At 37.8% G+C, this 13,485-nt stretch overlaps 1 protein-coding gene across 14 annotated transcripts in view; it reads left to right on the top strand.

Moving 5' to 3' along the window:
- Positions 1–13,485, top strand: part of LOC105463367 (ankyrin repeat and sterile alpha motif domain containing 1B) — a 1,291,052-nt gene that overhangs the window by 963,126 nt on the left and 314,441 nt on the right. For all 14 annotated transcript variants that reach the window (XM_071072455.1, XM_071072454.1, XM_071072448.1 and 11 more), the window contains one exon: positions 2,734–2,886. In XM_071072455.1, coding sequence (XP_070928556.1) covers positions 2,734–2,886 — 153 coding nt within the window. The remainder of the gene's footprint in view (positions 1–2,733; positions 2,887–13,485) is intronic.

Genomic DNA, 13,485 nt, shown 5'->3' on the forward strand with positions numbered 1-13,485 from the left:
CTGCCCTTGTCATTCATCCTCCCACCAAATATTTCCCTTCCTCTCACCTCTTTAAGATTGGTCTGGGAGAACTCGCCTTACAGGAGTATACAGACCACTGAGCAGCCTGCATTCAGTGCAATCCTGATGTGATGGTTGTTGTTTTATTTTTTTATTTTCCAATTATTCAACCAAACTCAACTGACCCTCCCTTTACTATTTATAAATATCATCTCAGACATATCCACGTAAAATGTTGAAGACTCAGTTCCAATTTATTTGAAACCTCCAGTTTTATTTTCTTCACCACCTTCCCCCTCCCCCAAGTTTAGACTTCCCCCAAAGGACTGGCACTTCTCTCTTTCGATTCTAAATTTTAGGGCATTGGGACAAGAAAGGGGGATTGAAGGGACAATCAAACGTCTTTATACTTACGTATATTTTCTCTGCAGTCCTATTGTGGGTTCCCTGATTCTTTGGCTAACACTGACCATCAACACCCTCTGTGTGTCAGATGGCCACTAATTGCTTCATCAAAAGAGTGTTGTGTAAGTGCTTGGGGGTAACCTGTGGGAACCCCATTGCACAGTTCTCTGGTATGAGACAACTGACTTTGACCCAAATCCAGTCATCAAGCCTCCCTAGGCTTGTCCCCAGTATCTGTTCCTGGGGTGGTCAGCTTTATGGATGGGCTAATGGCAAGACCTCCCTACTAAGCAGTTAACTTCAACCTTAGTGTTTCTCACTTTCTTCCCTTTTTTCTCTTTCTTTCTTATTTCATGTCACTGGGGCACTCAGGGAGATTCCTGGGGCCAGAGTGATGATTTAGGTTAACAGAGTTATTTCAACCACCTTTTAACAAAGCCTGGAGAATGTACCCAGCCCCAATATTTTTGTAATTCTCTATAGAATATGAAGGTACCAAATACCTATGAGCCTCCCTTTTGGGTCCTAGCCTCCAATTTTATACATACATAACATCCGGGTATTTGTGAATGCCACTAACTTTCATTCTGCAAATGCTGAGTTGTCATTTACATTTGTAGCTACCACATAATAAACACAGAGTTAAGTGTTACATGAACAAACATTTTATGAGCAGCTGAAATGGGTCAGTCAATGTAAAAGTGAAGTACAAAAGTCTGACCAAGTTCAGACTCTAATGTAAATAATAAGTTGCACTCTAACTTTAAAATAGGGAACATTTAGACCAGGAGCAGTGGCTCAGGCCTATAATCGCAGCACTTTGGGAGGAAGCCAAGGCAGGTGAATCACTTGAGGTCAGGAGTTCAAGACCAGCCTGGCCAACACGGTGAAATTCTGTCCTTAGTAGAGACAAATACAAAAATTAGCCAGGCATGGTGACACTCACCTGTAGTTCCAGCTACTAAGGAGGCTGAGGCATGAGAATTGCTTGAACCCAGGAAGTGGAGGTTGCAGTGAGCTGAGATCACACCACTGCACTTCAGCCTGGGCAACAGAGCAAGACTCCATCTCAAAAAATAAAATAAAATAAAACAGAGAACATTTAAACTTTGAAATGGAAACTAGAATGGGGAGCGGAATAACAGGAAAAAAGAAAAAGTAACTTTAAAATGAGGGAGTAGGGAGAATCTCAAAAATGAGAACCGTGCACAGTGACAGAAAGCTTACGCTGTTTAAGATTAAAATCTGAATCCCTGATGCCCAGATTAATCTTTTCTCTGCTCGCAAATCAGAATCATATAGATTTCCATTAATATTTATCTCTTTGAATTGAAGGAAGAGGAAAATCTATGTTGCGTTTTGCCCAGCATTGCTGTTTCCATCATGAATTTTACCGAAGGCCCCCATCAGGTTGATGAGGTGCCAGCTCCCCTTAATAACTGAAGTATTAGATACACGTCGTAGCATGCAAAGCAGCCCAAGTTTTAGAAGTGAGTCACTTCGAAAACCAAGAACCACAAATTCAGCTACAATTTCAAATAAAAGCTAAAGGACCAGAATAATCCATACAAAATTTTAAACCCAGAAGTTCCTCTTGCTTAAATTACTTTCACACTCCAATTTAAACTCAGAAACATTATGTTGCTGTCACATTTCTTTGTTCTCCTAAAGTATTTTTTAAAAATCTGTATATAGCTGACAAAAAATAGATGCCTGTCTGCCAGCAAGTTCTCTATTCATGTCTAACATACTGTAGAGTCGATGCAGAACACATGGTCTTAAAATACCCAAAGGCCTCCTCTCCTTTACTGGTTCACCGCAGCAGTATGTTTCTCCAGCATGTTTGCACTACCTCCAATACATGTCTTGCATAAGCACGAATTCCCTTTGAATGTTTAAGTCATGCAGTATTTTCACATGCTTTGATGCTGTGCATATGAGAATTATCATCTATATGTTGAAAGTGCACTTCCTGGTGCCTTCGTGTCGAATTTAATACCATTCAACTGACATCATTTTTAATTCCACCCAACAGAATGCCAATAATGTCTATGACAGAAGTTTGACATGTTTAGCTCTTCCAAATATAGAGTTAATCTAGCAGCTAAATTGGAAATTTCTGGGTATATTTTGAAAACTAATTCAGCATGAAAATTATTAATGATTTAGAATTGTGAAAATACATCCGAAAGTGTTTTCTTTTTCCTTATTTCCATCTCCAGAAAGATCTGTTCTTCATGTCAAATAAATTTTCAAGGGGAAATCTGCATTCTGTTGTTGGGACACAAAGTATACAGTTTAATCCTAATGTAATTTTCTTCATTACAGATGAGACCCATTGGGCATGATGGCTACCATCCCACCTCTGTAGCTGAGTGGCTGGATTCCATTGAACTGGGCGACTACACCAAAGCCTTTCTAATTAATGGCTACACATCGATGGACCTGTTGAAAAAAATCTGGGAGGTTGAACTTATTAATGTAAGTTGGTCTCTTAGTGACACCTTAACTATTCAACCCTTGATAAATTAAATTTTATTTTTCTTTTTTTATAACTGTTTGGATATCCAATGGGGATTTATAGATACACCTTCTGGTTTAAATATCGATCTCCCTCAAGCTCCAGAGTCACTGTCTTTTGAAGTTTTAATGTGGGGGAACTAAGAGGTAAAGAGAGAACTCTCAGGGTATTTTGCATTATCCAAGAAAATCTTCCAAGCCTTTTTGTGTTTTCCTTTTTAGGAAATTTTTTCAGTTATAGGATATAGATATGATAATAAATAGGTTCCTATTCTGATATTCCTTTGCTCATATTCACTGTTAAAGATTTAAATTATCATTTTTTTAGTTTTCTATCTCTATTATGTTTCCTTGTCTATTTCTTAATCACATACACAAATCCCACGCTCCAAGAGACTGCTTTTATTCTTACTAAACAGGCTGCTGTATTATCAAAATTTTATTTTCTGAAGCTAGTGTCTAATCTTACGTTGCCTCTGTTTTATTCATACACTTAGCATAGATTTCATATAAAAACTGGCCAACATATGTTGCCATATAGTCAAGCCCAAAGAGATCAACTAAATCTGCATAAATAGTTTTGATACTTTTCTCGTTGCATTTTTACTTTTGTTGTTTTCTAGCATAAATGAAGGAATTACGTGAAAATATAAAATAGTCATGCATTTGAATTATATTTGGCATAGCACACATTTCTTTTTAACAGTAACAATGAGAAATCACTTAATTTTTTAAAAATAGTTTTAGTTTTATAGTAAATGACTGAATAAAACTGTCATTCATGAACTAAGAGATAAAATAAATACGTTTCTGCTGGTTCAAAAGTGCTCCGTTCTACTCTTATGTCACTTTCTCGCCAAAAGTCCAGGTTCTACACATTACATGCCACTGCTTATTTTAAATGATGGTTATTATTAGTAACTAATTATTCCTTCCTTTTAAAAGTCTTTCTGAAAAAAGAATGTCTTTTCTAGAACATCGTATTGAAATTGTTCTTGAATCTAAAAGTCACATTAAATAGACAAATTAATGTGATTCTATGGCCATAAGTAACTCTTTCTTAACTTTTTGCTGCTTATGCCCTCACAAAAGCTATCATTATTTCAGAAGAGACTCATTGTCTAACATAAAGCCTTTGGTTAGTTTCATTCAGTCTGTATGAAACTAACTGTATGGAACTAACTGAAACTGTATTGCTTTTTGGCCTCATCAGGCTAAGATTTCAATTCTCTGTCAAGAACTTGATGCTCATCACATGGTTACTCATAGATATTTGTTAAAGGGGTACCTTCCATACATCAACCAAACAAGCTTCCAACTTAAGTTGCATCCCAGTTAATGAGTTAACGGAATAGCTTGAAAAATATCCCTATGTAACGTTTTCTGAATCACACTGCTACCCATTGAAGAATTAATATTTATAATAGGTAGCACATGAATCATTCACCTAGCTAGCATTAGCAATAATCTCCCATTGTAAAGAATGGATTTCAACAGGACTCGATTATATGTTTTCACTGAAGTAAGGATCACTTACAATGTGAGGCTCTATGTCTCTCAAAATCCAAAGCCCTGAACTAGTGTTTAAGAGGTAAGCTTGGGCACTCACTTTCCCCAGTGCTGGGGGTACCTGTGGCCTAGAGATCCTTGTTTAGTGACTGCAGCCAGACCTTGTAGACAGCTGCAGTGACTATGGGGATGATGGCCCCTGGCTTTACTGCCAGGGCTTAGGGACTGATCCAACACCACCCATGAGGCCAATCAGCCTTGAGCTGAGACAGAAAATTGGTCTTTTCCACCCATGTTGGCTCTTAACAGTTTCCTGGCTTCAATACAGGGAGAAGTGCCTGTCACAAGCATTGTGTCAAAATTTGAAAACATAGTCAACTGTCTCTTAGACCTTGAGGCCAAAATCCTCTGGCCTGGAGCATGCCATCGGTGTCTACCACTAACTCTGTATATTTTCCTTAAAGTAAGCTGATTGAATTTAATTTTCCGTGTGACAACTTTATGGGCAAGTTCACACTCTTGATGGTGAGGATTTGCATGTCATTTAACTCAGCAGATTAATTTTGTCCATGTTAATTATGGACAAAAGTTGATCTGAACCTTCAGACTTGGAAATCAGAAAACAAAATTTGTATGCCCAGTAGAACTGGGTAGTTCATGTGATGGTTTTGGGTTACTGGGTTTTAAAATAAGAAAAAGGCAAAATGTGTGCATGCCTTTTGGCTCACAAAGATTTTGAATGATCTCAAATTCAAGACTTTTGTTTATCCCAGCTAATGAGAGAGATACCCAAATATGAAGTAGTCTCATATAATATATGGGCTGAATAATCCTATACTAAGAACGCATAATTTGTTGTTTTCTGGCCTAAAAGGGACTATGCAGTCACCTTGATTTAGAGCAAAGCCTTTTAGGGAAGTTCACATCCTGAATCATTGTAATGAGTCGCTAGTTTTAAGGGAACAAGATTGCTCCGGTAACTGTTGTTCTATGTTAAGTGAAAAGAGAAGAGCAAGTGTAGCCTGCATTTGATACAAAGGTCAGCTGGTGGAGGGGAAGAGAATGGAGGATGAGGAGATAGGCTGCTGATATGATTACAGATAACTTCAGCATCAGTGGTTGTTTTTTAAATACCTTTGGGTAGAACTAAATAAGATTGCTAAGGTAGCAATATCCACATGTGTCCCATGAAAATTATTTCACATGCCCCATGAAAATAATCTGGCATTATTTTTCCAACAGTAAATTGATTAGAAAATCATTTGCTTCTTGCCTAATAGCTTTGGAAACTATATTTACATGACTGTTTAATTTAGGACTGTCAGGTTTTATTCTTTCAATGTTGTGGATTTAATTTGCAGCTTTCCCAGGAAAGCTAACCACTTGGAGATGTGCTAAGAGATTTTCAAAGGAAACTTTCTAATTTTTCATTAATTCTTGAGTAATGTGACTTTATTTGCTTTAAATGCAGTCGGGCTATCATCCTATGAATATCAGATTTAGACTTGCTTTGATGTTTTTATTTCATGATCAGCATTATAAAGTCACACTTCTATCTACCCCACTCTCATTGCTAAAGTTGCAATAACTTTATTTCCTAATTTTTTTGCATTCTATGAGAGTGTGTGTGTGTGTGTGTGTGGTGTGTGTGTGTGTGTGTGTGTGTGTACATATTGAATAAAGGTAAATGGTAACTTATGCTCATAACCAAGAAGAATAATTACTAAATTCACAAATTGCAGGGGAAGAATAGGAGGATGAATATTCTAATTCCATTTTCAAACCAATTATTTTAAGTAAAAGGTTATGCTTTCACCACGGGACATAATAAATGAGAAATATTCATATTTCCACACCAGGGAGGCTACATCAGTCAACACTTCAAATATTAACCACTTTAATCAAAGCCGAAGGCTTCAACTAAATGACTGGATGTGAGTATTCAAGTGTAGGCAAACTTTATAAATTATCTGTGGATTTAAGCATTGCATTTATACTTATGTACAGTACAGCTGGCTCCCCACAACCCTTCAGGACAGCTAGATACCAGCCCTGAACTTTAGACTTTTCCAGGCATATATCAGGTAAAGCTTCTGGACTCTACCAACTCCAACCCCTGCATCCAAATTGCAAGCTGTTCCAGGGATTCTCTTGAAACTTCTCTCAGCCAGCCCAAGTTTGGGGAAAAGCACCCTGACATATGTCCTCATATAGGATGGACAGTCTCCCAAATAAATACACACTTAACATTAATTTCTAGTCCTTTCATATATGTTCTGGAAGGTGGTGATGGTCTAGGTCTGACATTATTATTTCTACTACCTTTCAGCATCTTTTGCATGTCCACACTTATTATACTACTCTCAACTTTCGAGCTTTGACCTAAACTAAAATAGAATTATACTACAATAAAATGCATTTAATCACTAAAATGCCATTGAAAATAATATAGCTCTTATTTTGCATGTAAAGTAATTTACATTCTTGCAGTGCCTCCAGGTCATTACAGAACAGGCATTATTAAAGTATTGATATCAGAAATAGTAAAACACACACAATAAACAAGGGATTTTGGCCTGAAGAGACAGTTTTGAACGCTCTGCAACAAATGAACTTCAGAAAGCACTGAAACTCTCCGATTATAGCCATTTATGATCTATCTCTGTGCAGAAAGGAAAATTGTGTTCTAATTACCCAGAAATTGCTACCTTAAAATTTTTTATTTTAGTAGACATCTGTTCATTCACCCTTCTCATGATTAAAATTAAAACATTCCAAATTTCCTCTGAAGAAGCCACCTCCATCTCTTCCCTATTCCATGCCTGAACATATGGCCTGGATCTTCAGAGCCAAGTTCAGCATTCCAGTCTCTGCCTCCACCCCTATGGGCTACAAAGTATTCTTCATCAGGACCAACTACCAGTGCAAAATGAAAATATAGGGCCCCTTGTTCAAAAAGTATTAAAAATTTTTAGCCAGTAACATCAAAACATTAAAGCTGGCACAAGGCCCTTCTATTTGCAGGACCTTGTGTAACGCACACAGGTCACACACCCTTGAAGCCAACCAAGCTCTTCATTCCTTTGTGTATTTCTATCTGGTGTCATTTTCCTTCTACCTGAAGGACTGTCTTTGACATTATTCTGTAGTGCGAGGCTGCTAGTGATAAATTTTCACAACTTTTGTATGTCTGAAAAATACTTCATTTTGCCTTCATTTATGAAACATAGTTTTGCTGGGTATAGAATTCTAAGGTAACAGTACTTTAAAGATACTGATCCACCAGCCTCTCTTCTGCATTATTTATAACAAGAAACTTGCTGCCATTTTGTTGTTCCTCTGTGCATAATGGGTCAGTTTTTTCCCCCCTGGCTGCACTTAAGGTGTTGTCTTTTTCTTTTCTTTTCTCTTCTTTTTTATTATTATACTTTGAGTTCTAGGGTACATGTGCATAACGTGCAGGTTTGTTACATATGTATACTTGTGCCATGTTGGTGTGCTGCAACCATCAACTCGTCAGCACCCATCAACTCATCATTTACATCAGGTATAACTCCCAATGCAATCCCTCCCCCCTCCCCCCTCCGCATGATAGGCCCCGGTGTGTGATGTTCCCCTTCCCGAGTCCAAGTGATCTCATTGTTCAGTTCCCACCTATGAGTGAGAACATGTGGTGTTTGGTTTTGTGTTCTTGTGATAGTTTGCTAAGAATGATGGTTTCCAGCTGCATCCATGTCCCTACAAAGGATACAAACTCATCCTTTTTGATGGCTGCATAGTATTCCATGGTGTATATGTGCCACATTTTCTTAATCCAGTCTGTCACTGATGGACATTTGGGTTGATTCCAAGTCTTTGCTATTGTGAATAGTGCTGCAATAAACATACGTGTGCATGTGTCTTTATAGCAGCATGATTTATAATCCTTTGGGTATATACCCAGTAATGGGATGGCTGGGTCATATGGTACATCTAGTTCTAGATCCTTGAGGAATCGCAGTGTTGTCTTTTTCACTGGTTTATAGCAATTTGATTATTACGTACATTGGTATCATTTTTTTCATGTTTTCTATGTGTGAAGTTTTTTGAGCTTCTTAAATATGAGGCTTATCATTGTCATCAACTTTGGAAATTTTTTAGTCATTGTCTCTTAATTTTTTTTTTTTTTTTTTTTTTTTTGAGACAGAGGCTTATTCTGTCACCCAGGCTGGAGTGCAGTGGCACAATCTCAGCTCACTGCAACCTCCACCTCCCAGGTTCAAGCAATTCTCCTGCCTCAGCCTCTCAAGTAGCCAGGACCACAGGTGCGTGCCACCACACCTGGCTAATTTTGTATTTTTAGTGGAGACAGCTTTTCACCATGTTGGCTAGGCTGGTCTTGAAGTCCTGACCTCAAATTATCCCCCTATCTTTGCCTCCCAAAGTGCTGGGATTACAGTTGTAAGCCACAATGTCCAGCATCAAAATATTTTCTATTACTCACCTTCTTATTTCTCCTTTCATTTAGAAACCCCAAATACATCAGTATTAAGTCATTTAAAGTTGGACTACAGTTCACCAATGTCCTATTCATTTTTTTCAGTCTTCTTTCTCTCTGTGACACATTTGGATAGTTTCTATTGCTATGTCTTTAAGTTCACTTATCTTTTCTTCTTAGAATAGCTAATCTGTCACTGTTACTATGCAGTGTATTTTTCATCTCAGAGATTGTAGTTTTCATCTTCACAAGTTAGACTTGGGTCTTTCTTATATTTTCTGTCTATATTAAACATGCTCAGTCTTTCCTCCAACTTGTGGAACATATGGAATACATTTACAATTACTGGTTTAATATCTTTGTCTCCTAATTATAACACCTGTGTCAGTTTGGGTTTAGGTTTTGTTGATTTTTCTCTTTACTGTTTTTTGTGTATCTGGTCGTTTTTATTACATGCCAGACATTATGAATTTTACCTTGTTGGATGCTGAATATTTTTTTCTATTCCTACAAATATTTTCGGGTATTGCTCTAGAATACAGGGAAGTTTTTGAATAGTCTTTGATCTCTTAGGTCTTGTTTTTAAGGTTCGTTAGGCAAGGCCAGAGTATTGTTTTGTCTACTGACAATACTTCCCCACCACTAGGGCGATACCCTTGTGAGTACTTGACCAATGCCCTTTGAATTTCAGGGCTTCCCAGTTTGAATCGTTTGCAATTCTCAGTGTTACCAGTCCAGTTTGAGCTTTAAGGACTATTCCCACTCATCTTTTTAGCTGGTTTTTCATTTGGTTTTATACCATTTCCTCACATACATGTACTGATCAAAACTCTCTCCTCTGTAATACTCTACCTGGCACACTCTAGCCACCCTAGTATCCCTGGATTCTCTGCTTCATCTTTTCTATTTAAGGAGTCTTGCAGACTCCTTCTGAATTCGTCCTCCCTGCTCCATGGCCTAGAAATTCTCTCAGCGGCAATTGCAGGGCTCATTTTGTTTGTCCGTCTCTCAGGGATCACTGTCCTTCAATGCCTCATGTCCATTGCCTTGAAAACCATTGTTTAATACATACATCTGGACTACTAGTTGTTTCCATTGGAATGATAAATCTAGCCCCCATTATTCTACCTTGGCCAGAAGCAAAAGTTCATGCTGCTTATGTTAATCCCTGTAGGTGAGGGCCCCATATCTAAACAATTGAATTGAAATCTTTGGTGTTGGCACCTGAGTATCAGGAGGTCTTAAAAGCTCCTCAAGTGATTTTCATGTGCAGCCTGTTTTGCAAACTACTGCAACCAGTGGTTAGAGGGAGTCACTAAAGGATTTTAGTAAGGGGAATGACTTGATCAGAAACAGTGGATAGGGACCAGCAGCTGACACACTTAAGAAAGAAGAGGTGGCTGTGAGGGAAGAAGGAGCTGACTCAGTCAGTTCTGCTACACAGCTATTTCTAGCCATGAATGTATTAGGTGGGGCAGAAAAAAATTAATTTTTTTAAAAACTCATGTGCCTCCATAGAACCTGAGGGTATCACTGAATTAGAAGTTCATAAATATGGTCAATTTTTATAATTATAACCCATGTATCAAGAAGAGAGTAGATTACAGTCAGTTTTCAAAGGAGACAAGGGCAAATATAATACATTTCAGAAATGCTTTCCAGCCGTGGCTAAAGCTGCTTCCGTTTGACCCTTAAAAGGCTAAGCTTCCATTGTTTGAAAATTTTACTTACTGTTTATAAAGCAAAGAGTAGGACATACAGTGTGTGTGTCAGGGTTTCAAATGTGCCCTCTTTTCTTTCATCTTTAGCTCAGAATCAGGTCACTTGACTTTGAATCTTATATCCGCCCCTCGGTATGTTGACCTTAAAAAAAGTCACTTACCCCCTCTGGGACTCAGTTTCTCATTTGTAAATAGAGGATAATAAATATCTGCCCTGCTGGTTTCATGGGTTTCCTGTGAGACTCAAAATCAAATAAGAGCTTTTTATGATCCATCCCTTTCTCTTCTCCTCCTATTTTATTTTTCTTTTGCCCCTCTATGTTTTTCTTACTGACTTCCCCAGATCCCTCCCCCAGAGTTAGACTGGGAGCTGGTCTCTTGGAGCCTACTTTCACAGCTTAGTTGCCATCTGCTTCTTCCAGCCAGAACTTACCCTGGGCGCATAGATAGCCCTGCTTGATGTGCTAACTCTAGTTCCAGGATTTACCGCTCAGATGCTATCCTCCCTCATTCCCATCACCAACCCCTTTCACCTGCCCTGAACTCTCAGCTTCCCAGTATGCCCAGGACATATCATTTTTCCCTACCAGCCTTGTCCAAACCCTCATGGCTTACTCCTGCTCAAAGTCTTTCCCCTCCTGGATTTGGTGAACGTGAGAGGGAGAGCTTTGTGTAACAACTTTCAAGGTGAAGCTGAACATTTCCCCTCCTTTTTTTTTCTAATTGTGCTCAGGTACAGAATTGCTGGTGTCTTCTTTCTCCATGAGCATTGACCCTCAATCGTCAGCATCAACCCTCAGCCTCCCAGACCTCATTGTGCTTGAAGCAGAGGACCTTCGAACACAGCAGAGTAGTGCTTCAGCGGTTAGGGATAGCTTCATTCTCAATTTATCACCTGTAAATCTAAACTCTCCTAGAATCTGTTCCAGAGCTTTATATATTATAATGAAATCAGGTACCTTTTTTCCCTGTATTTTGCCCAGTTACCATTTTTCCTGTATCTTGCTAATTTTGCACGGAGATTTTTGTTCTTTAAAGAAGTCTTTTCTTGAGATATTTAGGGCACAGCCTGTTGCTAAAAAAAAAAAAAAAAAAAAAAATTAAAAATCCAGCTATAGTTCTGTTAAAGTATGGTAAACTGCCTGTGTGCTTCTAAGAGCTTTGAGAGGGGAAATATTCTAGTAGATTATTATATAGTATAGAAAATATGAAAGCAAAAGTACTCCATATTCGCAAATACACACATGAAATGCAAATAAACAGTGTTCATGCCACTGTGGTGGAGAAATACTTTTGGTCTTAAGAGAAGATCTCAGATAATACTGAAAAGATAAACCTCTGCTGTCTTAGGTGAAAGGAAAGCCGGATAGGTTTTTTTACCTAGAGAAAAACTATTGAGAATTTTGAAAACTAACATACACAGTGCCATGGCAGAGATTGATAATAAAGATTCAAAGTAAATTACAATGGTTAACACTATCATTAGGTAGGTGTATAAGATTCATATAAGCCATCATGGTGTATAAGCCATTACGGAAATAATTAGATGCTAGAGAAGAGAAGTAATAATGAGTTAGGTGATTTTATAGCTTAGAATTTATATCTGTTCTAAAGATATTTTAGGGTGGCTTAGAGTTTTAGTTTAGCTATTTTAGTAAAGAAATGTATTATGCTAAATTGGAAATCAGTGGCCTGAAAATCTTTTTGAACTTAAGGAAAGAGCTGTTACCTTGAACCTCAGAAAGCACACAAATTCTTTGCTTACAAGCCTTTTGCCTGGCACCCTGCTGCCACCTGGTGGCAGCGTACCTAAAGTGCAGGGCAAGTTACTGAACCATAAAGCAATTTCTTAAATGCAGAAACTAACTGCAAAACAAAACTTATTCACTACCAGTTTTGTATTAATCCCTGCTTCTGGATTTAATCTATAAATGAGTCAGGAGAGTTTTATTTTTGTAGACATTCAAACACTACATTCAAATACCATATAACTAAAACTATTTAACAAAATGAAGAAATCCCTCTACTGTGTATTCCACAAATTAGATTAATTTTGAATAACAATGCCCTTTTAAATATGCACATATTTTCTAGGAGAGTATTTTTTACCTTTTTATATATTTTATGGAGTAACTACCTTAAAACATGAATATGATCTTTTTGAAAAAAATTACTGCATAGGGTTGTAGGGAAAAAAATGTAAGTATTTTACAGTCTTTACCCTCAAAAAATTTCCAGACTAATGTGGAAGACAACCATCTACATGAGTGGTATGGACAGAAATATTAGGAGTAAACCCAGTATGAAAGTGGTATCTGTATCCCAAATGGGAACACAAGGTCTTCTCCTAATTAGGGGGTAGAAGTAGGCAGCAGAACAGGTAGAATGGAGAATCCAAAGAGTAAATGGCAGGCAGCAGTGGCTAAAAGCAGTCTTCCAAGGTTTAGAAGACCAGTTGTAGAATCTCTGCTTTTCTAAAAGCACTTTGGTCAAGTCACTTAACCTTCTCTATGCTTCAATTTCCTTGCCTCTGAAATTTGGATAATAACATTATATCTATCTTCTAGGTATTATTGTCAGGATTCAATAAGATAATCTAATAAAGCATTTTATACAATGCTTTGCAAACAGCATTCAATTTTTTCCTTAAAGGAGGGCAAATGGAGGGGCAGCTTCCAAGTTCCTAAGATTTATGGGAAGCATTATCAGTTATCCATTGCCTCACAATGCTATGGAACAAGCTGTCTGAAAATGAAGTGGCTTAAAGCAATAGACATTTGTTTAGCCAAGCTTGCAGTTTGTGGGTCAGCGATTTAGGCTGGGCTTGGCTGCAATTTTCTTCTGATCTCAGCT

Source organism: Macaca nemestrina, chromosome 10 (genome assembly GCF_043159975.1).
Source record: "Macaca nemestrina isolate mMacNem1 chromosome 10, mMacNem.hap1, whole genome shotgun sequence".
Taxonomy (NCBI): domain Eukaryota; kingdom Metazoa; phylum Chordata; class Mammalia; order Primates; family Cercopithecidae; genus Macaca; species Macaca nemestrina.